The sequence below is a fragment of the Myodes glareolus genome, chromosome 3, assembly GCF_982192425.1.
Source record: "Myodes glareolus chromosome 3, mMyoGla1.1, whole genome shotgun sequence".
Lineage (NCBI taxonomy): Eukaryota > Metazoa > Chordata > Mammalia > Rodentia > Cricetidae > Myodes > Myodes glareolus.
Window position 1 is genome coordinate 86,835,362 of NC_142028.1, and position 27,032 is coordinate 86,862,393.

The window sequence follows — 27,032 nt, forward strand, 5'->3', positions numbered from 1 at the left end:
GAGGAAGGACAAGGGAAGGCCTCAGCAATTACGAGTGAGGTCTGCTGAGATCCTGATATGAAGCGTATCTGAGGCAACCACGGAAAGAGTAATTATAGTGTGTACAAACATTCATCTGCCACAAATAGTGTTCACTTTTGTAGAGATTATGAAGTAAAATCTTCCTTTCCAAGGGGAATAACTTGGGGGAACACTCACTCTAAATGGGGCTAGAGACACCTCAGAGAATTGCCGACTCCAGGAATTGCCATCTCTGGTCCTTAACAAAGTCTCCAGTAACCGAGTGTCTAGCTGCGGTGACATACCGATGGGTCAACTGATGCTGAAACTCTCAACATCCTTTTGGCTTAGGAGGGTGGAGTTAAAGGGAGTTCATCCACACAACCAGCCCAGTATCACTGTGCCCTCAATCCCCAGACTCCTCACTGTGACTATGCTGTTTGCTTTACCTTGTTCTTTTTAGGTAAGACTGGCCAATGTTGACCATTTGAACAAACATCATTTGCAATGCCACTGAGTAAGTTCCAAATCCCGGAGTCGGTCTGACTAGCTAACAAAGACCAAAGATAAGTTATATTTCTTGCTTTGACCCTGGAAAAGCAATTATAAAGTCAAGACAAATTCCACTGTTATTTCCTTCCCCATCTCAAACACTTCTGAACAAGCCAAAGTTCTTTACTCTTGAAAATGAACGTTTTTCTCAAAGGAGAAAGCAATCAATCTCAATCTTATGATGTATGATTGCACACGCTGATGAATATGCTGCTAGTGACAATTAGTATTTCAATAGCTTATCATCACTCCACGTAATCTTCCCTCAAGGATGGTCGTGGGAGATGGGGCCACGCCTTAAACCCAGGCTTACTAGGTAAATGGGAAACACCTTCAGCCTACAACCCAAAGTCACGAAAGAAACTCACTCTGGCTTTTGGTCATAATTCTTTGTTTTGTAGATGTCTTCATACATCTCGTCACTATTTTCTTCTGAAACCAAAAACCACACAAACAACAACAACAACAAAATGAACACCTGTGAACTGTCAAGTACTTTCAGCTCTCTTTAGTTAAGTGATTTTTGTTGAAATATATGCCTGTTTTCATAAGCACGTGGTAAAAATTCATAAGCATCTCTAGAGCTCTGTAGGCTCGAGAATGGGGCACGTCTTCTACGTGTGATTCCATGTGGGCTCTGGTTCAGCCTAAGGCAGCTGCTTTCTCAACAGACGCATTCCTTCCCCCTCCATCCTTTCCACAGTTAGTGCAGAACAGCTGTCGTCTTCTATACATGAGACAGCGTGCTACACACTGGGGAAACAAAGGAAAGCCCACAGATACTGAAGAATGTCTCCCTTCGCACCAGCCTAACGCATAAGATTAATAGACACAGGTTGTAAGCTTAACACATGCAGGTTGTAGCCTGGAAATGGAGTCTAGAGGAAATGATATTGGGTTCAACATATAACTATTAAAGTTTCAAACTTGACTGGAACACAGGGAGCATGCAGAGTTCTGGAACTTCTCTCTGGACTTCTGTACCTCTGTTCTCTCATTAAAAAGTGAGTATTGTACATACGATATGTACATAGACATATCAGTTTTTTGAAAGTATAACAAGTCAATAGAAGTTGAAGGTTATTGTCTTAGCGTATTCATGAAGCTATCAATAAAGTTGAAGGTTTAAAAAAGGTGAGTATTGGATTTAATGTTCTCTAAGATTGTTTCTATGTGTCAAATTTCTGTATTCTAAGGAGCCAGACCAGAATAGCATTTGATTAGTCCGTGTGTGTGTGTGTGTGTGTGTGTGTGTGTGTGTGTGTGTGTGTGATATTACAAAGAGGGAGACTGTCTCACTCTTTAGCCCAGACTATCCTGGAACTCACTCTGTAGGTCTAAGCAGGAAATGGGAAAGAAGATAGAAGAAAAGGGGAAAAGAAGGAAGGGTAAACAAAATTATGGATATCTAAAAAAATAAAAGAAGATATGAAAACCTGATATTTTATAGGTTATTAGAAAATACTACCTAAAAAATAAGTATCCTCTGCAGTGGTTTGAGAATAGCCCCGGAGGTCCATATATTTGAATGCTTAGTCACCAAGTATTACTTTGAATAGGGATGAGTACCTGCAAACACCTTTCAGATGGCAACTGCAGAGGCAGAGTCGACAGGGGAAGGCTCTTAAGGGGAAAACTAAACACAGTGTGAGACGGAGCCAGCCAAAGCCTTCAGGACAGTGGTTCTTAACCTGTGGGTCATTCCCACACACCATGGTCACTTATCAAATATCCTGCACATCAGATATTTACATTATGATTCATAACAATTGCAAAATTACCATTATGAAGTAGCAATGGAAATAATTTTATGGTTGGAGGTCACCAGAACATGAGGACCTGTATTAAAGGGTTGCAGCATTAGGAAAGTTGAGAATCACTACTTTGGACCATATTGATATTGATATTAAAAGCACTAGGAAGTTGGGGCTACATACTCTGCAGAGGACCCAAGTTCAGTTCCCACACCCACATCAAGTAAATAAAAAAAAAGCCTAAAACTCCAGCTTTAGGGAATCTAACACAACTGGCCCCCACAGACACCTGTGCATTCATGCACATACTCCCTTACCCCACATTCAGGTAATTAAAAATTAATAAGTACTAGGAAGTCCGGATAGTATTTTAAATAAAAGCATACACCCTTTATCAGTCTTGCGCTGTGAAAACGCCCCAAACAGAGCCATTTCATGTGGAGAAGCTTCTGCCACAAGGGCACCACTCCCTTCTCTAAACACTCTGCACCACTGCCCTTCGTCTCAATGTTCAGTTTTCAGTCTCTGAAAATGTGTGCAAATAAAGGCACATGGTCGTCTCTCAGCCTCAGAAGCACTCTGCGATTCCAGCCAGCACTTACCGCTGTCCGAGGTGAATGAGCTGGAGAAGTCCCATTTTGGTCTGTGAAGAAAGACACACAGACAGTTAACCAGCACACCTTTAGAGTCTCACCACATCCCCACTTCTGGGAGGTCTGAGCCCTCACTTACAGATCTTCTCTGGAGCACCCCACATCATCGTACGTCTTCTCTGAAGAGGAGTTTGACCTAATGGTGCTTGGACTTGGGGTTTCTTTGGTCACCTCCAATGCCTCCACATATCCACCTGTCAGGAAAATAGAAAAACCCAAGGCAATGTCATCAGCCATTAGAGATACATCTGCTTCCATGCCTGGCAGAGCAACAGCAGGAAGAGGCAGGCTAAGGGTGATAAAATGGGAATGCAGCCGGGGTATGTGTTGATCTGACCAAGAGATGTCCCCTGGGCTCATGTGTCCACTGTTCTGTCTTCAATGGAGATACCGTTTTGTTATATTCTGGAAACTTTAGGAGGTGGAGCCTGCTTATAAGAAATAGGTCAGCAGGGGGTAACCCTTTAAAGGCTATTGCTTACTTCTTTGGTCTCTGCTTCCTGCCCACGGGGGCCTACCTCTTCCCCCACACACTTCACCACCATGATGCCCTGCCCCACTACAGCCCTAAAAGCAGCAGAGCCAAGGACTGTGGAGTAAAACTCCTCGTGCAAAGCAAACTTTCCTCTGTCCTGTCATGTAGTTACCATGCCAACGAAACCGACCACATTCTGCATGATCTCGGAGAAGCCATTTCATCTTGCAGAGTCTGTTACAACTCCCTGAAGTTGGGGGTAACTTGTGGAATGTTATTTTAAGATGTGTTACATTTGCTTATGCTGTGGAACATTTGTTTTCATTATGCAAAGGTGTGCTGCATTCTTTTGTGTTGTGTTTGCTTAACTCTGTGAAGCTCTGTCACTTGCATGTTGTAAACACCCGATTGGTCTAAGAAAGAGCTGAACAGCCAATAGAGGCAGGAGACAAGATAGGTGGGGCTGGCAGACCCAGAGGGTATACATAGAGGAAGGAGAGAGAAAAGAAGGGACCAGCCACCCTGTTACACAGCCAGGTATGGAATAAGAAGGAAAGAAAGGTATAGAGAAATAAAGGTAAAAGCCCAGAGGCAAAAGATGGGTGGGATAATTTAAGGAAAGCTGGCTAGAAGCAAGCCAAGCGAAAGCCTGGTGTTTATAAGTAAGATGAGGCCTCTGTGTGTTTGTTTGAGATCTGGGAGGTGCCCCCCCCGCCCCCCAACAAAGAGAGTAAAAGAGTCAAAAGAGTAAAAGCAACCAGCAACAGTAACTCCAACCGCCCCTTCTATGTGGCCATGTAAGGATCAAGTGTATATTCACAGAGACTGCTGATTCTCCAGCAACGCAAAGTTCTTCCCCAGCTTAAGGGCTCTTCCTGCTGCTGCTGACCTTCTGTGTTAAAGTCCTTCAGCCCGGAAGATTTTCTCTACCACTGAAATGGCCTTTTCTAGTTTTTTTTTTTTTTGGTAGTTTTTTCTTTCTTAAAGTGAAGCTAATCGAATACATGTCAACATGTATTATTAATCATAGAGTTAACTGGAAAATAACATGCTCATCTGAACAGTTCATAGGGATTGTTGGCACAGGTAGCCATCCTGATAGATGCAGGGAGGTGTAAACTTGTCATAAGCATAAAATGCCACCTCGTCATCAGCTGGTGTGGCTTCATAGTTAGGCTGTGGCTGACTCGGGGCCATTTTCATTTCAGACATGAACTACTTATCATAAGAAGTGTATCTAAAAATATGCAATGAGCAAAGTGACTGGTATCTATTAATTAAATGAACCAAATGAGAAGATTTTTATCCTAGTACAAGAAGTATGTGACCCTCAAACTATTTCAAAGAGGGGCAGGTCCCAGAGGAAGGTGGCTTACTTTTTTTTTTTTTAGGGAAGTTCATAGAATAGTTTCAGGGGAAAAAAAAAGATGCTAAGCACATAGCTGGGAACTTTCACTTTCTTTTAGAAAATGTATTTATTGTACTTCATAGGTTTTGAGCATTTTGCCTACCCGTACATGTGTATCTCACATATGGACCTGGTGCCTGTGGAGGCCGGAAGAGGGTGCTGGGTCCCCTGGTATTGGAGCTACGGATGACTGTGACATACCGTGTGGGTGCTGGGAACCAAACCCACATTCTCGGAGAGACCAAGTGCTCTGAACCACTAAGCCATCTTTCCAGCCCCCCCCCTTCTTAATCTTTCTTATTGGCTCATGAGAAGCATTATGGAATCATCTTAGAAACATAATCCACAAATGTGTATTTTCAACAGACAATTCCAGTTCCACCATAATCCTTCCTGCCATTTCCAATTGACTATTCCAGGCATATTGGATTTCAAACCAATCCCATGATTTCTTTTTTCTTTTCTTTTCTTTTTTAAATTTCTAGTCTTTAAATCTACACTTTCTCTAAAAAGGTCTTTAATACCTTTCCAATTGCCCAGGTGCCTCAGGCCCCAAGTTTTGGAGACATCCTTGATTCTTTCCTTCCGTATCTCATATCTAGTCAACTTTTGCCTGTCTTCGAACAAGGATTTACGGTCAATCCAGGCCACCTCCACAGTCCAAGCACAGAGCCCTCTACCAACCTCTCACCTAAATCACTAACAACAACAACAGATCCCCTGACTCAGCTTATACCTGTCTATTCTCAGTCATCCTGCTCTTTACAACACAACTCTGGTCATGACTGTTTTGTGTGTTGCAAGTTCTCCATGGTTAAAAAAGCAATTGTACTGAGAGCAAAGGTCAAAGCCCTCACAGGGATTCCTAAAAGCCTGTGCTGGCCCCTCCTCCCTCACCACGCTCTCCTCGGCAGCGTCTCTGTTCCGGTCACAGGTCACAGGGACCTTGCTTTTCCTCCAGTGCCTATGATCAGCTCTGAGCGGGAAGAACTTGCTTCCCTGTCCTTTCTTCTCAGAGTATTCTTATATCAGACACACCTGTGCCTCTGCTATCTTTATTGCTACGACAAAGCACCTGACCAAAGAGGTTTATGGAAGGATGAGTTCGTTTGGCTCACAGTCCACCATGTCAGGGAGGTCAAGGCAGCAGGGGCCTGGGGCGGCTGGTCATGCCGCCTGCAGTCAGGCAGCAAAGGGAGCTGACTGCTGTGACTTTGCTTGCTTTCTCTTCTTTCCTGTTTTGTACTCAGTCTAGAATCCTAGAATGGGGGACCGTGAGACCCACAGGCAGGTGGGTCCAGCCTTCCGAGCTCCATCGCCTGGGAAATTCCCTCACAGACACGTCAAGAGGTGTGTCTCCTGTGTGACTTTAAATGCCGTGGACGGGTAGGATTAACTATCCTTTCTGGATTGTTTTGAGGCCTTGGAAGTCATCCACAGACACATTCAACGTCCATGGCCTCCTTAACGTCCTCTCCTTCCTTTCTTTATATTATTTGCCTTCATTTCATATAAGACTATTTTATTATCTTTGTTATTTTGTTATTTTTGTCTGCCTCATTGGATCAGAAAGCAACCCCGATGGGGACTGGGCCTTTTTATTACTATAGATTAGTTGTTCAGGAGAATGCACTGCACGGCAGCCTTCTTTACAGGCCATGTGTGCACGCTGATCTTATTCGCATCTGTCATCTTGTTGACCTACCTGCTCCCTCCACATGGACCCTTTCGCCTTACTGTTAGTGTCTTTTTACATGAGAGAGAAAACATGATTAATTCCCTGAGTCTATCTTTCTCATGTCCTCTCCAATCCCATTCATTTTCCTGAAAATAGTAATTCCATTCTTCATGTGTATGTGTACACGGAAGGTAGCGGTCAAACTTTAGAATTGTTCCTCAGGCTCTGTCTGTCTTGTTTTTAAGAGACAGACTTTATCACTGGGCTGACCAGTGAGTCCCGGAGATCTTGCTGGTCCCTGTCACATGCTGGAATTACAAAGCATAACACCATGCCTGTTTTTGTTGTTTCTATTTGTGTAAACACAGGTTATGATGGTCAAATATGAGTTCTCATGTATACCAAGGCAAGATATTTACTAATGGAGTCCTTTCCCTATCTTTGCATTCTTCTTAATAGGATAAAACTCATGTGTGTGTGTGTGTGTGTGTGTGTGTGTGTGTGTGCGCGCGCGTGCGTGTGTGCATGCGCATGCCCATGAACATGTGTCCCATTTCCCTTAGCTATTCTTCTGCCGAAGGTGACTCTGTACCTTGGCTATTTTGAGCAGTGCTCTGATAAGCTCAGGTGGGCTGACTTAGCTCCCCAGCTTCATCCACCCACCCCGGGCATATTTGTCAGGTGGCTCTTCCATTTTTAGCGTTTTTGAAAGGCGGCCACATTGATTTCCATAGCAGCTGCCCTAATTCCCATTCCCACCGGCAATTTAAGGGTCCCCTCCATATTCTCTCTGGTGCTTGTTTTCTTTCCCTGTGATGGCCACTCTGGTTGGGTGAGATGGACTCTCAGGACAGTGCTGATTTACATTCTCTGATGGCTGAGGAAGGCGAATGTTTTTCTGTGAAATTGCTTGTACTTCTTTTGAGCAGTGTCTGTTGTAGTCATGGGCTCACTCATTGACTGATTTGATTTTTCAGTGTTGAGTTTTGAACTTTATATAGTCTCGATATGAATGGTCAATAACAGCTGGCAATGATCTCCCCTCCTTCCATAGGCTGTCTGTGTTCTGCTGTTCCCTGTGGGGTCAGAAGTCTCTGCGTTCACAGTCTCATTCGTCAGCGTCTGACATTGTTTTGTGGAAGCTGTTGTTTATACCTACATTTTTCAGGTTTCCCCCATGTTTCCTTCTCATGACTGCAGGGTTTTAATTGTTACATTAAGGCCTTTGATCCGTTTTGAGTTGACTTTTATGTAGAATGAAAGATAGGGTCTTCAGTCCTACGTGAATGAAGAGGAGGAGGATTTTCACTGTTTCTCTCATTACTAAATCCCCATAGCTCAAGGAATACAGGTCATGCAAAGAAAACTCAAATATTTTGAATTTTGAAAACTTTGAATGCATCCTCTAACTAGTAAGTTCAACATGCACAGAATTTACTGATATTCAAATGTTTGTACCTATTTCCTTATAACATATTTTTAAAATTTCCTCTGCTCTTTAAATCTCTTTCCTGATTAACTAAGGTTTCTGCTCTTCATAATTTTAAAATGGTCTCATTTTAGAGGCATATGCGTTATGTTTGTGTTGAATAGTTACCTGCTCTTTTAAAACCTTTTCATATTTTTTTACTTTCATGATTACTTATATCACTTTGCTTTTTTACTGTTTTTCTTTCTTCTGCCATGCTGTGAATAAAAACCTGGAGTCTTGTCCATGCGAGGTGAGCACTCACAACGGAACTGCATCCTTGGCTCTGTTTTAAGATTTAATGACAACATAGTACACAGGGGAATAAATCACCGAACTACAGGCCAAGGGTTGTCTCATACTGAACATCTTCACATACACTGATCAGAGCAAGCAGCTCCGCTGTCAAAGAGTGAGCGCCTCTTTGGGGGCCTCTGCTTTGTTCCCTACCACAGTCTCTTGCTGCATTCTGTGTACCTTTGACCTTTGTACTAATGCAGCGATGCAGTTTGTACGTCTTAGCGCTGCATACTTGCATTCAGCATTATGTTGTCAGGTTGTTGCAGCTGGTTACTTGCAACTTGTGTTTTATTCTGACTAACTTTTCTCTTATTTTGTGGACAGGATATTATATATTTATCCACCCCATCTTTTGATGGTTGCAGCATTTTCCTCTATTAGACAAAGTTCTCACTAGGAAGTCAAGGATTCTTTAAACCCTTCTTCTTTCTACCTTTGTTAGTATGAAAATGTCCCATATAAGCACATATATTTGAATACATGATCCCTGGTTGCTGGAACTATTTGGGAAGATTCGGAGGTGTGGCCTTGTTGGAGGAGGTGTGTCACTGGGGTAAGCTTAGAAGTTTTAGAAGCTCATATCATGCTTGACACAGTTTGGGAGAAAATAAGGAGGGACCAGGCTGGGACGTAACTGAGGCCATGATGCCCTTTGGGACTCTCAGAATGAAGTGAGGTGAGCCTTCTGTGTTGTCACAGCCATACATTTCGAGACTAAAACAGACCATTAGGAAAATGAGAACACCACACCAATTCTATCCCATGCCTGGGGCTCTACTTGGAATGAGATGGAACATGGTGTGTGTCCTGAATGCTAACGACCTTAAAGCTTTAGAGAGAGTGGCCAGGAGCACAGCTCAGCAGTAAAACCATGCCCAGGACATTCAGGTCCCTGAGTGGAATTCCCAGTCTCTCCTTAACTCAACTCTGAGATAAGGTCTCCTGTGCCCATTGCTACTTTTGACTGTTCATTTGCTTGAGCCTTGGCAGATAGAGTTGACTAAAACACTTCCATTCCAAAACTTCTTGAACAACTGAAACAATGGACTTTTACCCGATTCAAAATATAAAAGTTGTAATTATTCTGTATCTAAATTTAGTGTCAATTAGAATATTAATGTGTATATGTACACTTCACGCTTTCATGTTAGGGTGTAATCTGATCCTGCCCGCAACGAAATTTGTCCTTCCTATGCAATCAACACCTCCTCTTAGCAAAAGCTTGATGAGTTCTTCTGAGTCTCACTTTGTCGCATACTAAAGAGTTGTTCTAGAATGATGGCGAGATGATAAAATTATTTAAACAGTGAATTGAATGCATTTTACCAGTTCAATGTCTTGCCGGTGTGTGTAGAACTGACAATTTACTAAGGAGACAAGTATCTTGAGAGCACAAGTGTTCAGCTCTGTCTCCTAGGCTAAAGAGAGAAAACTAGCAGAAAGCTTCCTGACGCACTGGATGTGTGTGTCTCTGTGTGTGTGGTGTCTGTGCATGTGTCTTTGTGTGTTTTTTAAATTAGTACATCGAATCCTTTTGATGGCAATCCATGGTTTACTTAATATAAATATGACCTAGTTCCTACTTGACTTATAGCTACTTCTATCATGTCTATTAGTATGAGTTCTGAGACTTTGAGGCTCAGTAGAATATTCAAATGACCCCCAAATTTTAAAAAAGCTCATATTATTTCCAATTAACTCATCCTCACATGCTTCATGCTTATGGGTAAGACATGAGCTCTCAGCTGCTCCGGTACCAGGCCTACCTGACTGTTGTCATGTTTCCTGCCATGATGGTCATGAATTCTAACCCTCTGGAACTGTAAGCCCTCTATAACTCTTTCTTCTCTAAGTTGTCTTGGTCACGGTATTTTTTTTTTACAGCAACAGAAAAGTAGCTAACACAAGCAGTGGGTTGTTTGGTAGAAATGACTCTACCCACTCCTAGCTCAGTAAAAATATGACATAGCCCCCTCCAATTAGATCGTCATAGGTTTTTAATTGGTGATGGCATGTGGCTCAATCAAAGACAATGTAAGACTCATGTCTTTCATCTGTGGAAAGATAAAAATTACTGGTTTTCCTTTGGGGCTTATCAGAGAATGGTTTGTAATCCTATCATTGCTTGCCACCAGCTTGACTTTATAGGAATTGACTCTGCCTGAGAAACAGAGGTGCCTCAGAAAGAACTCAGGATATGTTGTCTTTGTGATATTATCTGTGTCCCCAGATCCAGGCATGCCTTGAGTTCCTGCCAAGTGAGCCTTTTTTAAGTAGTGATTTAACCAGGTCTGATTTAGTTCTTGCTTGTAATCAGGGGTTCTGACTAAGGTGAAGGAAGGAGACGCAGCTGAAACAGTCACTTCGTGATGCTGCGTGACGTCAGTTTGCCAATGGCAGGAGCAGGGTCAGTAGGAAGACAAGAGAAGAACAAGACTGTCACATGACATGCGGTTGGAACTGGCCCTCCCAACTCCTGTGAGGTCCATGCTCAGATTCCTTTTTTAATGGAGAACTGCACTACTGGAAAGCAAACTGACCACCCAATGGTTAAGTTCACAGTTGAGTAGACTTGAACGTGAGCCATTTGCCTCTCCATCTACTGCTCTTCCCATTGCTCTGGGGAAGACAGCCCTTAGCCTCCAGTTACTAGGTACATAATGAACATCTACCATGTATTTGTAAATCAATTATGATCTCGGCCATGCTCCTCTTTAAATCAATTTGGTAGCGAAGAGATCCCAGGGGAAATGGAACTCACCCATGTCTTGGGAGTGCCTTATCGGCATCATGTCCTCAGGAAAGAGCCTGTTCCGAGGGACGTTAGTCATGGCTTCCTGGTTTCCAGCTGGAATGTTCCTTCTGTCCTCATGGACTGCAGCCTTCTGGACCTTTCCTGGTGTCCCTTCACATGCACCTACCTAAACACATGCAGGAGGGAGAGCACTGCTGGGGCTGGTTGTCAAGTCACTTCCTGGCTCATGCGTTCTGGTCTTCAGAATGTGCTTCTCGGTGAGAACAACTCTTAATTATTACAGGTTGTCGAGCGCCATCTTACCAGACCCTACATCTTACTGGAGTATATACCATGCCCTTCATTTATTTCTGAAAAGCCAATGAGTGCCTGGCACAGAGAGTGCCAACTCCCAGTCAGGCTCTTTCTTCCATCTCAACCATCATGGCATTCATACCCTTAATAAAGAATCTAGGCAGCTCAAAGAACTGATGATGGGTCTCATTATTAGTATTCTACTGAGAGAGGGAGCTTAGCCCTGTATCCCTGTTCTCAACATCTCTAAGGGGGCTTCTGGGTATCCCTCCTTCCCTCCAGTTTCCCTGACATTTGTCTTCCTCTCCACTACCTTGTGGTCCTTCTCCAGTCTGCATTTTCTCATCTATGAGACCTATACTGAAGGGAGGGCAGTATGAAAAGCTCCGGAAGCAGGTCAGGCAATGACCTGAGCATCCCAGATATTGGTCATGGTGAACACTCACAAGGAATTAGGGCATAATATGACATTATGTACGGAAGTGTTCGCAGCCATGGAAACAGAGGATGGAGAGATTTCTCCTTTCCATCGAGAGACTGAGTGTGGAAAAATTTTTAAAAGCAGACTCCATCAAGCTCTATCTTAGAAAACGTAGGTAAGAGGTTGATGGAGGGAGACAGGAATATCTGACTGACAAACCGGAATGAGCAAATGATGGGCTGTCATGCTGGAATGATGGAGAATGATGGAGAACGGAATGATGGAGACATGCGAGTGACCTACGAGTACGGAAGGAGTCGTGTGGAAGATGGGACAAGAGCTGAGCTAAACGAAGACATAGAAGAGGGAAGACTGAAGGCAAGACTCAAAAGACAAATGGGGTGGGGCTGGCTCTTGAATGGCCTTGTATAGACAGCAAGGAGTTTGGGGTTTATTCTTAGCTTTGTAAGACAATCAGTGGATGATACTCATCAGGTTTGTATTTAAGAAAGATCACCTATCTGAACTCCACCATGCGCCCTTGGACACCGGTACCTTAGAAGGATGGTTAGGATGCCAGTCCTCTGGCTTGGAAGGTTTGAATTCAGATGGCTCCTTTTCCTTCATGCAGTTTTCTTTGTCTTGAGGTCTAGGGCTCAAATGGGATGATACCAAGGAAAAGTAAGGTCTTACCTGTAGATGGCAGATTGTCCCAATCCTAATGAGATGACTGAGAAAAGTGAATCTTTCTTTAAGATGAGGACCCAAGATTCCATCAACCAGACAGACAGCTTATGTGCATGTCTGTTCGTTCCAACCAGTGTAAGTAGCAATTCATGCATAAACTCGTTTAGTTCTCTAACACAGGTAGGATGCAGTCTAAGTCCTCGCGTGATCCGCCACGCTTCTTCCTTTCCAATTCCATCTCTCTCTCTGTTCCTTCCCTCAGTGCCTGTTTGGGTGTAGAGTCTCACAATCTCCCCCAGCCCACCAGCTTATTTGATCACTTCCTTCTTTTTATCAACGGCTACTTTTTCCGAACAAGCCATTTGCATCTTACATTGCTAACAAATCCCAGATCTCTTTTGTCTAAGTCACAGTACTCAAGAATCCTCCACTGATGAGACCTTGGGGTAGCCATGTTGTCTCCCCACCCTCAACACCTTGTCCATCTGTTTTGGATTACCACAGCTGTCTATAGGATGGCTATTCAGTTACTCCTCTTTGCTTTGTCAACCAGAGTTTGCTGTATGAGGACAGTACGGGCTAAGATGACAAGAGCGAGGAAGGCCAGACAGGGCCGCTGAGAACCTGCTTTGCACTGGGTCCCTTACAAGGTCCAGGGCAAACAGAACTGGGAACACGGCCAACTCATAGCGAGAAAATGAGTTCAATCATGAGTCATAGGTGGCTAGACTATGCTTTCGCTTAGAGAGAAAACTTACCTCGGTTCTGGATGAAGAAAACTCCTCCAAGGCTGAAAACAAAGAGGAAAACAGTCATTTTTGTGAGTTTACCCAATGTAGTCTCTGTTGTTGGGTATAAATCATCAGGGGACTTGATCAGTGGGAGGTGCGTTCTCAGGACACGGCACAAGTAGACAGCGTCCACATAGAGTTCCATGAACTCTTGCGTGTGGGGCTGAAGCGCAGGCAGAGAAGCAACCAACACTTCTGAGGGGGCGGTGTGTGTAAGTTACCACACATGAGAAGTCTTGAGCAGCTTTCTCTGTGTCTCCTTCTAGGCATGCCCCAAGGGAGAACGTTGGGATGTGCAGCGTGTGGTATTCGGGCAGTGGCAGTTGCCAAAGGACAGTGTGTGAGTCTTGCTTGGGTTGTGCCCTAACTACACGCTCTCTGATCAAAATTCTACTCTTACATAGCAGAGATTTAGTTCTATTAAGATTACACCCCAGTGATCACAACATGGCACGACCCCCTTCCCCCTTAATCACTGGCCCCACATCTGAGGTCATTAATTGTTTGGAATCTAGCCAAGAACCCTGAAGAAAATAGAAAACAAGAATCTAAAAGACTGCCTTAGAGGAGAGCCCTGCAGGCCTTCGTTCAGTGACTAGTGATTCCTCCCAGAATTCTAGCAGATCAGCACCAGTAAACAAGTCTGATGGATCCTTTTCAATATCGTTGAATGTCAATCACTGGCTATTAAATAGCTCTGAGCCCTTGAGTCACCATTTATAGTTGGAAGCAGGGGTACCGACTCCCACGGTATTCTTGGGGAATGAATGTTATCTAATTCCTTATCAAATTAAGGGCTTCATGCTAGACACCAACCCGCCAGCAGGGGGCAGACAAGGTAATTGTCAGAAAGGACAGCAACCACAGAAAACAGCCATGAGCCTGTCTGATGTGAGGCAACCAGGCCTTCTGCAAGGATCCAGCAGTATCTTGTAAGAGCAAGAACTGTGTTCACACAGCCCTATAGCCAAGTCATCAGAAGAGATAAAATCAGACTCTGCTCACCCATCTTAAATACAAACTGTGCCCCCCCGAGTGCGGACTAGACCCTTAACTGACCCCACAAAAGTGCCCAGGAAGCGTTTACTATGTGCCAGACACTGCACCGGAAGCTCACACACTAAGCTGCTCGATGTAATTTGAAGGAGTACTGGTCCCCCTCCCCCATTTACTGAACATTCGCTATGGCAGAAACAATGATAAAACAAGCTTTCTGTCCCCACGGGGAATACTCCATTTACAGAGGAGTGGTGGTCCCGAGTGCTGAATGTCCCTCAACACGCCACACCATCCTTGCTTGCTTTATGCTCGCCTTCACAAGGGCTCCAGATGTGGGTGTTCTCTTCTCCCCATTGGAACGAGTGTCCTGTACAATGTCCTTGTTGACCAACATTCAAGGACATAGCCAGGAGCCTTGACTGAGGCCAGCAGCAATTCTCCTTGGGACTCCAACTGAATTGCTTATTACCTCCATGAGGCACTTAATACCACACCAGCAGGAACCCAGGACCGGACTCTGACTGTGTTTGTGAAAGCATAGGATATACAAATTTGGATTGTTCTGAAGGACATTTCTCTCTGAAAGAGATGGTTACTACAGGTCATTTGGAACAGACCACAAGAGATGAAGGTCTGGGAATCAACTGAGATCATCTCTGCCCACCTCAGTACATGCCTTCTAATTCTGTACTAAAGGCTTGGGGTTCAGAATGCTGACCACTGGAGCTTAGAAAAAAACCTGCTGTACATAAGGAGCGCTTGTCTTGCTGGAAAGTACCCTAGACTCACGTCTGCTATGCTTAGTCGCACACCAGTAAGGACAGGAAAAGCCATACCTTTTGGAGTTCTTCAATTTCAACTTCGTAGGTGACTAAAATAAACAAAAGATATTTCAAGTCAGTTGGTCCACCCACTTCCTACAATATTCAGGATTAACACAGTTCACATGATCGCAGAGTCCAGTTTTCTCACGCTTCAGAGTATCGATCTATGACCTACTCGGCATGGGTAGGAAAATTCTAAGGTCAAGGTTTGAGTTCTGTGAGGATTTTCAGGGTGAAATTTATGGCCTATTTGAAGTTTATCTTAAGTTTCCTGGGTTAGTAAATAGATGCCTACATCCTGCTTAAAAGACATTGAAAATCAGGGGTAGTGCGCAGGAGACAGCTATGGAAGGTGGGGGGCGGGGGCTGGCAGGACTAACAGGAACCCCAGTCTAACTCATGAGATAAACGCTATCTCCTGCCCCAAGGACTTTGTTTCCTAAACAGTCTGATGGTTCTGTGAGTGTTACTGAATGAAATCAGGACTTCCTCAATTATTAACACATATAAGTAGTGGCAGGAATTGGCATCACATTTGAATCCTCCCACTGGAGAGTCCGAGAATAAGAATATAGAAATGCAGATTCCAGAAATAAGAACGTAGAAATAAAAACATAAAGCTGTGAGCCGAGGAGAATGAGAACAGGCTGCCAGAGCTTTCTCAGCAGTCTGAAGACAAACTGTTGACAGCGGGTTACTCTGCTCTGTCTGCAAGGCTGAAGTGGCCTTGTGCATACTGGGATTTCCTCTGCAAAGTGGGAGTCCCTCTGCAAACTGGGGGTCCCTCTGCAGACTGAAAGTCAGCTTTTAGATACCCCCCCCCCCGGCCCGGCCACTCATGAACTCATGACCAGCAATTGATGCGAGCTGAGTTGACTTTTAAATGATGGGATGTTCCTGACTTTTTTGTTGTGCATTGTCTTGTACCCTTCTCTGCTACACAAAACTGGCAGTCTCAGGGGAGTGTAGAGCTTTGGTAAACACCATCAGAAAGCGCTAAAAGAAAACAATGACCTAAAATACAAATACTAGTTTAACAACAAAAACAAACAAGCAAACAAAAACAACAAAAAACCCCTGTTAATGGAAAATGTTAAAAAAAAAAGGCAATTTGTATCAGAGTTTTACCTCAAGATTGTAAACATTCCTTTGTTCATGCCTAATGCTTGCTTCTTGCTAGAAAAAGGGGAGTTTGGAAACAACCCATTGCCACAACCTTACAAGTCCATCTCCAGCTGTGGTCTCAGCTAGCAGATAAACTCTTTGTGCCCCATGGAGATTTATTTTTTAATTTTTATTTTTTTTCCTGGAATAAAGTTTACTTCTGATGTAATAGTCTTTGGTGGTCTGTCCCCATCTTTGCACAACTCCGGTGAACCCAACACTACTTTCTTCTCGGGGGATTCAGATGAATTCCCACACGCCTCAGGCTGCTCATCTGTGAAGCTAGCCCAGCAGTACCTCCCAGATGGCAACTAAAAATGTTGTCTACAGGATACTGGACATTGTATGAAAAGGGTCAAATTTTCCAGAAAGTTGCTTCTCACATGCTTTTTGCTCAGCAAACATCTCTGAAAGTTTTAAACTGTTGGCAGAAGCGTGGAGCAGATAGGGCTTCTGCTGTGTTTCTTCTGTTGTCCTGAAACTGACCAAAAAATGCCTCCTTGCTCAGTTCTTAATGTAAACATATAATTTATTCATAAAATAAATGTAATCCTAATTCTTCCCTAAAATTAGGGTTTCTTAGATCTAAAATTTTACATACATAGTTAATAATGTAGTTCCGTTTAGGTAAATACAGATGGTCATCTTTAGGGACTTTTAGAGGAAGCTACTTTTGTCCCTTATTTTATTTTTTGTTTAATACACACATCCACACACAACACACACTTTAAAAAAAAGAATCTGTTTATGGGGCTTGAGAGATGGTTTAACAGTTTAGAGCATTTGTTGCTCTTGCAGAGGACCTAGGTTCGAGTCCTAGCACCCACATGATGGCTTGAACCACCAGCAACTCCAGTTCTAGAGAATCTGACAGCCTTTTCTGGCCTCCTCGGGCACCAGGTACACACATGGTACATAGACATATATGTAGACAAGACACAAAGTAAAATAAATCTAAAAAATTTAAATCTGTTTATGATTCAGTTTTCCACTCTATCAGTTCTGAGTACTGCCTCCTTCTCCCTTTTTAAAAAGACAGTCTTCTCTTTCATGTATCTGTCTGTGCTCTTCATAGAATTAACAGATTATGATCCCACTTGCTCCCCTGCAACCAACATGGAGAATATCAGGGCATGTGATGCCTGAGGAACTACAAAACCAGGGCTTGCAGATTCCCTGGGGATGCTTGCTCCAGCAAGTAGGCAAAGATGGCACACATTCAGCTAAAGATGCCCTCACTGTGTCCAGGAAAAGGGTCTCCATTAGGAAGCTTCGGGATCTGAACTTACACCAAGGCAAGAACAACATGGGTTTATGTTTTATTGATACTCAAGGGAGACCTGCCCTTTCCTAACAGAAATGAGGGGGAGTAAGAACAGAGGAGGGGGAGGAGAGAAGGGAGGGGAAACTGCAGCTGGGATGTAAAATAAATACTGTTATTTTTTAAAAAAATAATACAAGGTTTGAAAAAGACCAAGAAGAGGCAGGTGGGAGGGTTCAGAGTGAGGAAAGGGGAGGGAGAAATAATGTGATTCCAATCTTGAAAGAAAGGGAGAGTGGGCTATACTCCAAAGGCATCAGCAGGGACTAGGAATTGGAACGAGATTTGACCCACAGCTTTGAAGTTCACTTTCTACTCAGGAGCCTGGAACTTTCCTCCTCTGACACGGCTTCACCAGGGTGGCAGAAAAAGAGAAAACTCCAGCAGAGTTTCCTCAGCTGCTTTCCAACTGCAGAGGTTCGTGGCCTGGAGACTTCTGCTTCTCTGTGTACTACATCCCATGGGATCTTAGACAAGTCTGTCTTTTACATCAGGCGGTTAGATGACTGTCACTGATACTAAATAATTCGATAATGTAAAGCAGTAAACATCTTTAAAGTGTAAGCAATATGCTTGCTTTACTTTTACTAATGTACCTTTCCTTTACAAATATTCAAACTGTACCAATATGAAAACCCACACTCTGAAGAAGCTTGCCCAAGGCCACTCAAGAGAAACAGCTTCCTAGCTTAGAACATCATGTTCTGAGGGTGTCCCCAAGGCTCTCCAAGACCCCTCTAGAACCCTGGTCTTGATGACCTCTGTGGACAATTGTGTAATTTCCAGAACAGCCTGAATTTTGCGACGAGACTGAGCTCTGTAATGGTGGACACTGTGTGAGCCAAGCACCCCAGCTACTGGGTTTGCTTCAAGGGACAGAATTGCCAATGGGACAACAGACACTAATTACTATATCCTACATGGCAAGCTCTTTACCCTCTGACCCAGAACCTTAGTCTCTGTTTGGAGGAGCTTTTAAAGTTCTAAGTTCAGGTTTTTCCTAAGGATTACAGGGAGACTCAAATTATTTTGGGTGCTCCGTGGTAGTCTGCACTTTTACAGGGATTGTTTCACTTTTACTAAGCTGCCGAATTCATGTGTATACACAGTGCTTTATAATGCTTCCTTATCTCTTAGTGCCCAGAGGCTCTGTGAGGCTGTCTCTGCTTTGTTCTGGATACTGTGAATTTTCTTTGTCAGTCTTGCTAGAGGTTTGTCAATTCCGCCTATCTTTGTAAGAGGTGGGGCACATCACAGAAATCCTCCCGACTGCTGGCTATAGTTCCCCAATTTCTTAAGGTTTACCTGGTCTATCCTTGACTACTAGAAAGAGGTCCTGCTGTCAAGGATAGCCTTAGCCACTTCCCTCTCCTCCCACCTGACTCCCTGCTGTTCCACACAGCCATTTCTGAGTTGGACCAGGTCTTACTCTCTGAACTCTGACTCCTTAGTCACCAGCCCTTGCCTGTTTGGTGGCATTGTTCCTTAAGTGCATCAAAGGACCCTTCAGAAAAGACCTAAGAAAGGCTTGGGCTGGTAATTCCTTCACTAGGTACCCTTCACTAGGTACCACTTCAAATGGTGTCCCTGGAAGGCCACCTTTGGAATTTGTGTCTGGCAGTGAGTGAATGAACATCTCTTGCCCAGCTTTCTGTAGTCAATCCTCAGCCTCACCCACTAGCATGAGTAGCCCTGCATGTGTGATACATCCATTCAGCCTCCCCTGAAGGCCAGTTCATTAAGAGTAAGATGGACCAAGGGAGCTCCCCAATCAGGACCTTGGTGTGGCATGTCCCTAATGATAGGTTCTGGGTAAGGGAGTCTCGGGGGTCTGGGAAAAGGATGAAGGCTAAGACATAAGCTTCCCCTCAGCCCTGAGAATCTGGTAGAAAGTCATTCGGTGAGAATTCTGCCCACATGGGCCCTAGCCTCTCCAGTCAAAGTATGGTGGACAGACCAGCACTGTCACATAAATGGCGAACTTGTTAGAAATGCAGGTTCTACGGACACTTATCAGAGCTGTGCAACCAAAGTCTGGATCCCAAGCATCAGTGCATACATTAGAAAGTGAAAAGCCCTGCTCTAGTCCTATGGCTAAAATTCTACAAACCACATGGGAACATTGGTTTTCTTCAAAGGGGAGCTTTATCAGGGCACAAGGACAAGGACAACTGTCTGGTGTGGGAGAATTGTCTGTATTCTGTCAATCATGTTTTAAATAAACACTGATTGGCCAGGCGGGAAGTATACATGGGAAAACCAGACAGGAAATAGAGGTGATGCAATAAGAATAGGAGAATTCCAGAAAACAGGAAGCCCTCCTACGCAGTTCTGCCCAGATCACCGAAGAAGCAAGATGTGAGCTTCCCCATTGAGAAAGGTACCGAGCCATGTGGCTAACAGATAAGAATAATGGGTTAATATAAGCTACAAGAGCTAAAACGTAGCCTGAGCTAATGGGCCAATCAGTTTTATAATTTATGGAGATCTCTGTGTGATTTTCTTTGGGGCTTGCGGCTGTGGGGAACTGGGCAGAACAGTTACCCCAACAAGCCAGCCCTCATGTTACAACTGTCTGACTTCTTAGACTTTAGGATTCCACTGTTGTGGGGTAGGCAATGGATGGGAAACAAAACAAAAAGCAAACGACAACAGCAAAATCCTATACCTAAGGCAGACATTAATAATCAGTTGCAGAACTTCCATTCCATGCCTAAATCAGCCATCACTGATAATAGACTTTGCCCAATGGAATTTTCTAGTAGTTATTCAACTTTCCACTCCTGGAAAGCAGAGCAAAATGTGTTGTGGAATATTATTTTAACTGTGTAAAGGTGTGTTACTTTTGTTTGTGATGCATTTGTTTAATTTTATAAAGATGGGTTGCATTTGTTTCACCTTGTCTGCCTAAGGCACCTGATAGGCCTAATAAAGAGCCAAACAGCCAATAGCTAGGCAATGAAAGAATAGGCGGGGCCGGCAGGCAGAGAAAATAAAGAGGAGGAGAAATATAGGCCTGGAAGAAGAATGAGAGAAAGAGAGGCGAGAATGAGGGAGACACCCAGGGTCAGCCGGACAGGCGCCAGCCAGGAGACACGAGAAGCAGTGAAAGTCCTAAAGCAAAAGGTAGACAAAGAGAAATTAACTTAAAAGAGTTAGTCAGAAATGAACGTAAGCTAGGCTGAGCATTCCTAACTAGTAAGTCTCTGTGTTGTGACTTGGGAGCTGGTTGGTGGACCAAAAGAAAAAGCCTGCTACAGAAATGTCAATATGTCTTCATGTTTTATGTTACAAACCTAAGTATATATTCCAGAATAGTGACTTATTTCCTAGAACCTAAGTCCTCTTGGCTATATAGCAACTATTGAGCCAGAAGACCGTCTGGAGCCTCCTTCCAACGGAGATAAGCTCCCCTGAGTGAGATGCAGCCTAGGTTTATGGGAATGGGCGTGGAGTATCCAGACAGGCTGAGCCTGTTCTGCCCTATGGCTTCACCACACAGTACTCGGGTCACCATGTTCTGCCCTACGGCTTCACCACACAGTACTCGGGTCACCATGTACAGCTCAACCTCTCTAATCTTCAGTCTCCTGTTGCTTACTGTGAAGGGTGGAAACTTTCAATCTGCAGGTATCAGCACAGAGCATGGGCAGTGAGATACAATCCCTAGTGCTGGCTCTGTAAGCCCCGGTAGTTACTGTAGCACTAATGTTTATGGCTTCTGCAGAGAACTGGATGATGCTGTCCGTAGAACAAAGGCATTGACTCTTGCAGTAATGCTGCGTCTCTGCTTCTTGTTCCTTTCCGCTGGGAGTCTCCTTTGCACAAAGCATGCTGAGCATCGTCAGAGGCTGGAGGATTTAGCTCTGGACTGAGGCGCTACTTTATCAAGCCCCCTTTCTTAATTAGATGGAACACAAAGTCTAATTCTCGTGGTGTGTCATCTCTTTCTCCACACACTGAGTAACTTCAAGGAGGCTATGATTAGCGAGGTGAGATTTCCTTAAGAGAAGTGAGAAAAATTGAATCACAGTGTCTTGGCTTTTCCTCCTACACACCTATAAAGGGCAAAGCAGTTAAGATGACTGGAGATGAAAAGAAATGGCCGAAAGGAGGAGGTCCAGAGTAGGAGTCGTTTATCAGGATCTGGATCAGTGCCGATGCCCAGCTGGACTGAAATGTATTGCTAAGGGACAAGATATGGGAGAGATACAGAGGGACTACGGTGGCAGAGCAGAATGGATGCGAACATCTTAACATATCATTAGCTATAGGGAAAATGCCATCTTGACACATTTTCACTCCTCACAGGGTTATACTATTAATTGGCTTAGCATACTTACCATCAGTGGTTTCTCCTGCAGCACACAGGTTAATGGAGTTACTAGACTGACTCAGATATGAAATTGTTGTGTCATAATTATGTGGTTCTTCCAACTCGGTCCTGGAAAGGATGGAGGAGGAAAAGGTTACTTGAACTAACACATTTCTTGACTGTGGCCAGGGAAGCAGGCAGGCTAATGGCAGGTCTTCACCTCCCCTCCTCTGCTCCAAGTCTTGTCCCCAGCCCTGTAGCTGCCATCTGCTGCAGTCTCTCTTCCCTCCCTGCTCACATTCCCAGGGGACCAGGCGGATTGTGGTGGAACATTCTCTTACCCTCTTTCCTGTGAATCACCTCTGCACCCCTTCTTAGTGTCCTCCTCATTCCTGAGAGTCAGCTCCCAATACCTGAGCACATTTTACCTAAAACTCTCCCACCAGAGGGCACATCTACCAGGATGCCAGAAGAATTTCCTACCAGGAACCACAACCACCACACCCTCCTAAGAACTAGAGACGGCAACAGAGACCAAGGAACAAAATACGCACCCAACAAACACAAGGGCTCCTGAGTTCATAAAGAAACACTACTACTTAAATCACAAATTAGCTCTCACACACTGATAGTGGGAGACTTCAATACCCACTCACACCAATAGACAGACCATCTAGACAAACACCACACAGAGAAATGCTAGCGCTAACTGGCATTATAAACCAAATGGACCGAACAAATATTTACAGAGGATTTCATCAAACACAAAAGAATACACCTTCTTCTCTGCACCTCATGGAACTTGCTCCAAAACTAACCACATACTCAGTCTCAAGTCTCAGTAGATACAAGACAATTGAAACGATACCCTGCATCCTGCCTGACCACGTGGACGGAAGCTGGACAGCAACAATGAAAGTAACACAAAGCTTACACACTCATGGAAACTGTACAGCTCACAACTGAATTTTAAAAAATGGGTCAAAATAGAAATTAAGAAAGAAATTAAAGACTTTCTAGAATTGAATGAAAATAAATACATACCATACTCAAATTCACGGGACACAATGAAGGTGCTTCTCAGACGCACGTTCATAGCACTAAGTAACTACATATATTTAAAAAAATGGAGAGATCTCATAATTTCCCCAGTCTCTAACCCAGAAGTTATCTCCAGTTGATAACTATTTGCAAATGAAATTTCATTTTATCCAAGGGAGTCTCACTGGGGAAACAAACTACTCTTAAGGGTGGGCCTCATGCCCAGCAGTAGATGGCCAGAAAAAAGGACATCTTTGGAGGTTCCTTCTCTCACAATGTCATGACAGGGGGAGTTTAACAAAATTTATCCTATTATTTTTGTTATATATATAATATACATAGAGGATATATATATATATATATCACTCTTTTTATACTATAGGTCCTCTGTGTATATACTATGACTTCTAGTTTAGTGGTTTTATGGGACTCCTGCATATGTGTACCACCATGTCTGGGTGTTTTACATAGTTCTGGAGGGTTCAATTGGTCTCCATGCTTACAAGGCAGGCACTTTGCTGGCTGAGCCATTTCCCTAGCCCATAAATATAATCCCTGGGATTAATAAAGAAAATTAATGTGGGGGGGTACAAGGGTGAGCTAGAAGCTGCCTTTATGCGACTTGGTTAAGGCTAAGAGTGAGCACAAGAAAGCACAGATTCTATTTCAAACAGAGGAACAGTGTTGGAAATTCCCAAAGGCAACGATAAAATAGCTGAAAAGCAGAACTAAATAGACCAGCTGCTGGCCAAAAAGAAGCTAAGTAGAACATGGCTTCCTGGAGGGGGAGGGGCAGCAGGCACGCCATCCAAAGGCAAGCCTTGTGGTTCTGGTGTACAGAGAATGATAGTGTTATCTGTAGGACAAGCCCACAGTTGTCAGCTGCCTCAAACCCAGGTGTAGACTTTGGTCAGGCAGCAGCTCCTCTGGCAGCTGGGTCAGCAGGAGAGAAGAATTGCTCTGTCACCCAGTGTGACTAGGAGGGCAGTGGCTGGGCACCATCATGAGAGGGAGACTATTGTTCAAAGCCGAGCTACCTAGCTGGCAAGATGGCTCAGGGGTTAGCAGCACCGGCTCTCTTGGGTTTGATTCCCAGCACTCACATGTTGACTTACTTGAATGTGTTAACTTTAGTTCTAGGGGATTTGATGCCCTCTTCTGGCTTCCGTGGGCACCAGGCACATATGTAGTACACAGACACACATGCAAGTAAAACACTCATGTATATAATATTAAATAAAAATATTGAATAAAACTGAGATATTCTAGGTGCCTGAAAACAGGGAGAGAGCCTGTATTTAACCTGGTGGGGTCTTTCTGTCTCTGTCTCTGTCTCTGTCTCTGTCTCTGTCTCTGTCTCTCTCTCTCTCTCTCTCTCTCTCACACACACACACACACACACACACACATTTTAAGTTGTGAAGATCTCAGCACTGAGTTCCCTCTCGTATCCCCAGTGTACTGTGACACACTTCTACGGAGAACATCAGCCACCCCAAAAGACTCAATCTGGGGAGATTCAAGAGGATGGAAAAATCGTTCCAGTTCACAACCCTGAAGCCAAGTGTGGTCAGCAGGGGGCCCTGTGCACAAAGGAGGGGAGATCCTAAGTGGAGTCAGCTCTAGCAGACATTGGACACGTGGCCAGAGCTGGCTCGACATAACAGAGCAAACTCCACGTTTGTGCGGCAGGTACATTAACCACTCAACCCCTAATCACTTGGTTAAGAGAAAGTTTCAGAAAATAGAAACAAGGCTAAATTACTAATTTTAAGAGAGTAGTATAATTTTCACATAAAAACAATATAATCAAATAATCAAAGAAAATTGGAAGAGTTCAAATCTCACTTAAAAAGACTCAACCCAGCCCTGCCTATGAAGTCCTAGAAAAGTGAATTAATATGTATTAAAAGCATCTCAAGAACAAATGAATTTATTTCAAGATCACAAGAATGTCTCAGCCTTAGATACTGTACCACTCCAATTAATCACAATTTTAATAGAAGAAAATCGGGTTTTAACGAATGAAAAGAGTATTTCCCGAAGTTAAACTTAACTGGATCAGTCTCCAAACAAATACCATATTTAATGACAAAGTATAACAAAGAGTTAACATCTGCATAAAATCTAACAGGAACTTCAGCAATAGGGAAAAAAAAGGATAGCCCATGGAAAACTGACAAAATCATTATAGTCACCAGGGAAAAGTCGATTTGAAGAGCACATAGAATTAAAGCCTTAAACTCACAGTAAACAGGAAAATTTAGTTCACACACGCAGATCAGCGTGAATCCACGCTTGAGAATGCCACTGCATTTGGTGGGAAAACTGAAAACTGAGAAATACCATATCTTTATATTGTTTGGGAAAGACTTGGCATGATCATTACGGAAGACAATACATCAAAATCTGGCCGAAGTTGTTTAGTTGCTAATTATTTAGCAATTCAGTTCCTTGGTAAACAAATGGCTGTGGAGAGCTCACTTGGATCCATCTCGATGCGGCACTGTTTCATATGTGAAGTTTGAAGCCAGATCCGCCACTCCCCAGGGAGCAATCCATGACCAATGTGAGATGCTCCTTGGAATATGACAGCAATCACAAGTCACAGGCCCAGGATGCCGGCACCTACTTAGAAGACTGCTTTTTCTAGACAAGCCCTGGAAGGCAGAGCAACCTACTGTTTATACAAAAATTCCAAGTTCTATTTGAACGAATATGTGAATTTGTAGTTTCAATATAAGAAACATCTCTATGGACCCACTCCTAAATCCGTGAGAGCTATTGGCTCTATAGGAGAGAAGTGCAGTCATGGAGCCAGCCAAAGGGGGCCTCAGTCACATCAAGTGCGAAGAGACGAGAGGAGAAACAACCACACATCCTTCTACCTCCACACAACGGAGGCCGTCACAGTTCAGTATTCTTACTTATTTTTCCCATCCACGGATGTATTCACATGAGCCACAGGAAATGAAAGGGGGGTATTTCTTTCCCGCTGTTTCCTCTATGCAATATCATAAGCACACGCCATCCACAGATTTTCCCTCATTTGACAATTTGACTATTTTCTTATTTTATATTATAATTTTAGAAATTTAACTTATTTTTACTTTTATTTGTGTGTATGTAAATGCACCTGCATACAGCTGCCTATGGAGGCCCGAAGATGGTGTCGGATCCCCTGGAGCAAAGTTACAGGTAGTTGTTAGCTGGCTGACCAGTGTGCCTGTGAACAGAACTCGAGGCCTCTGGAAGAGCAGCAAGTGCTCTTAACCCCTAAGCCATCTTTTTTCCCCCTCCTGGTATTGCATATTCTCTATAATGTTTTTAAAGATACAGGACCAGTTCCATCTTGCTGAAAAAGAAAAGTGATAAATTCTGATGCTTTGGTGACTTTTTCTTTCAGATTTTTATTCATCCCTCCTGCTGGAGATCATCGAGAAAAACTCTGCTAAATTAGAAGTTCTGGTAGGTATCTCACGCTCTAATGCCTTAATGATCTCCTCAGATAAATCGGAAATTAACCTTATTAATAAGAAACAGTTTGTGGAGGAATTGAAAGAGGATATCTAATCAATTCCAGGCACCAATTTTTTGTCAGAAATGAGTAAGTATCTAGCTTTAGATGGTGACAAAAGGATTTTAACCTCTTCTAAGAAGAGAGGAGGAGGAGAAAGAGGAAGAAGAGGAGAAAAAAGAAAAGGACTAGGAGGAAGAGGAGGAGCGGCAGCTGGCAACATCCTTCAGATCAGTTTACAAGCACTTTTTACAGGTCTAGAATCAGGAAAGAGATCCTGTGGACAGCACTTAAATTCCCTCCCTTGCTAAGAATGTCTTTTCTGACTTTTTCTAGGACACTGGAGCTAGGTCTAAGATCCACCTCAATTTTGTACCGTGTGGATCAATATCAAGAATTTGAACAAGTAATAACTCACTATGATTTGATTTATTTATCTCCACATTTATGGAAAATGCCCCCAGAATGGTAGGCGCATGGAGAGGCTGCACAGCAGTCAGGTCAGGGGTGTGGCTGCAGACGGAGAGAAACTGAGACCTCGCTCTTCTTGAAAGGCAGTTCGAAAGCCCTGGAAAGACAGCTTAGACTTCTGTTGTCCACTCTGCAAAAATACCA

At 43.6% G+C, this 27,032-nt stretch overlaps 1 protein-coding gene across 2 annotated transcripts in view; it reads right to left on the reverse strand.

Annotated features, from left to right (window-relative positions):
- The window catches only part of Fyb2 (FYN binding protein 2), a 104,764-nt gene that overhangs the window by 17,098 nt on the left and 60,634 nt on the right, over positions 1 to 27,032 (reverse strand). For both annotated transcript variants that reach the window (XM_048453234.3, XM_085686345.2), the window contains exons 5-12: positions 21,888 to 21,988; positions 15,072 to 15,106; positions 13,204 to 13,235; positions 12,314 to 12,413; positions 11,050 to 11,209; positions 3,039 to 3,153; positions 2,909 to 2,949; positions 921 to 984 (exon numbers count right to left, since the gene is read on the reverse strand). In XM_048453234.3, the coding sequence (XP_048309191.3) occupies positions 921 to 984; positions 2,909 to 2,949; positions 3,039 to 3,153; positions 11,050 to 11,209; positions 12,314 to 12,413; positions 13,204 to 13,235; positions 15,072 to 15,106; positions 21,888 to 21,988 (648 nt within the window). The remainder of the gene's footprint in view (positions 1 to 920; positions 985 to 2,908; positions 2,950 to 3,038; positions 3,154 to 11,049; positions 11,210 to 12,313; positions 12,414 to 13,203; positions 13,236 to 15,071; positions 15,107 to 21,887; positions 21,989 to 27,032) is intronic.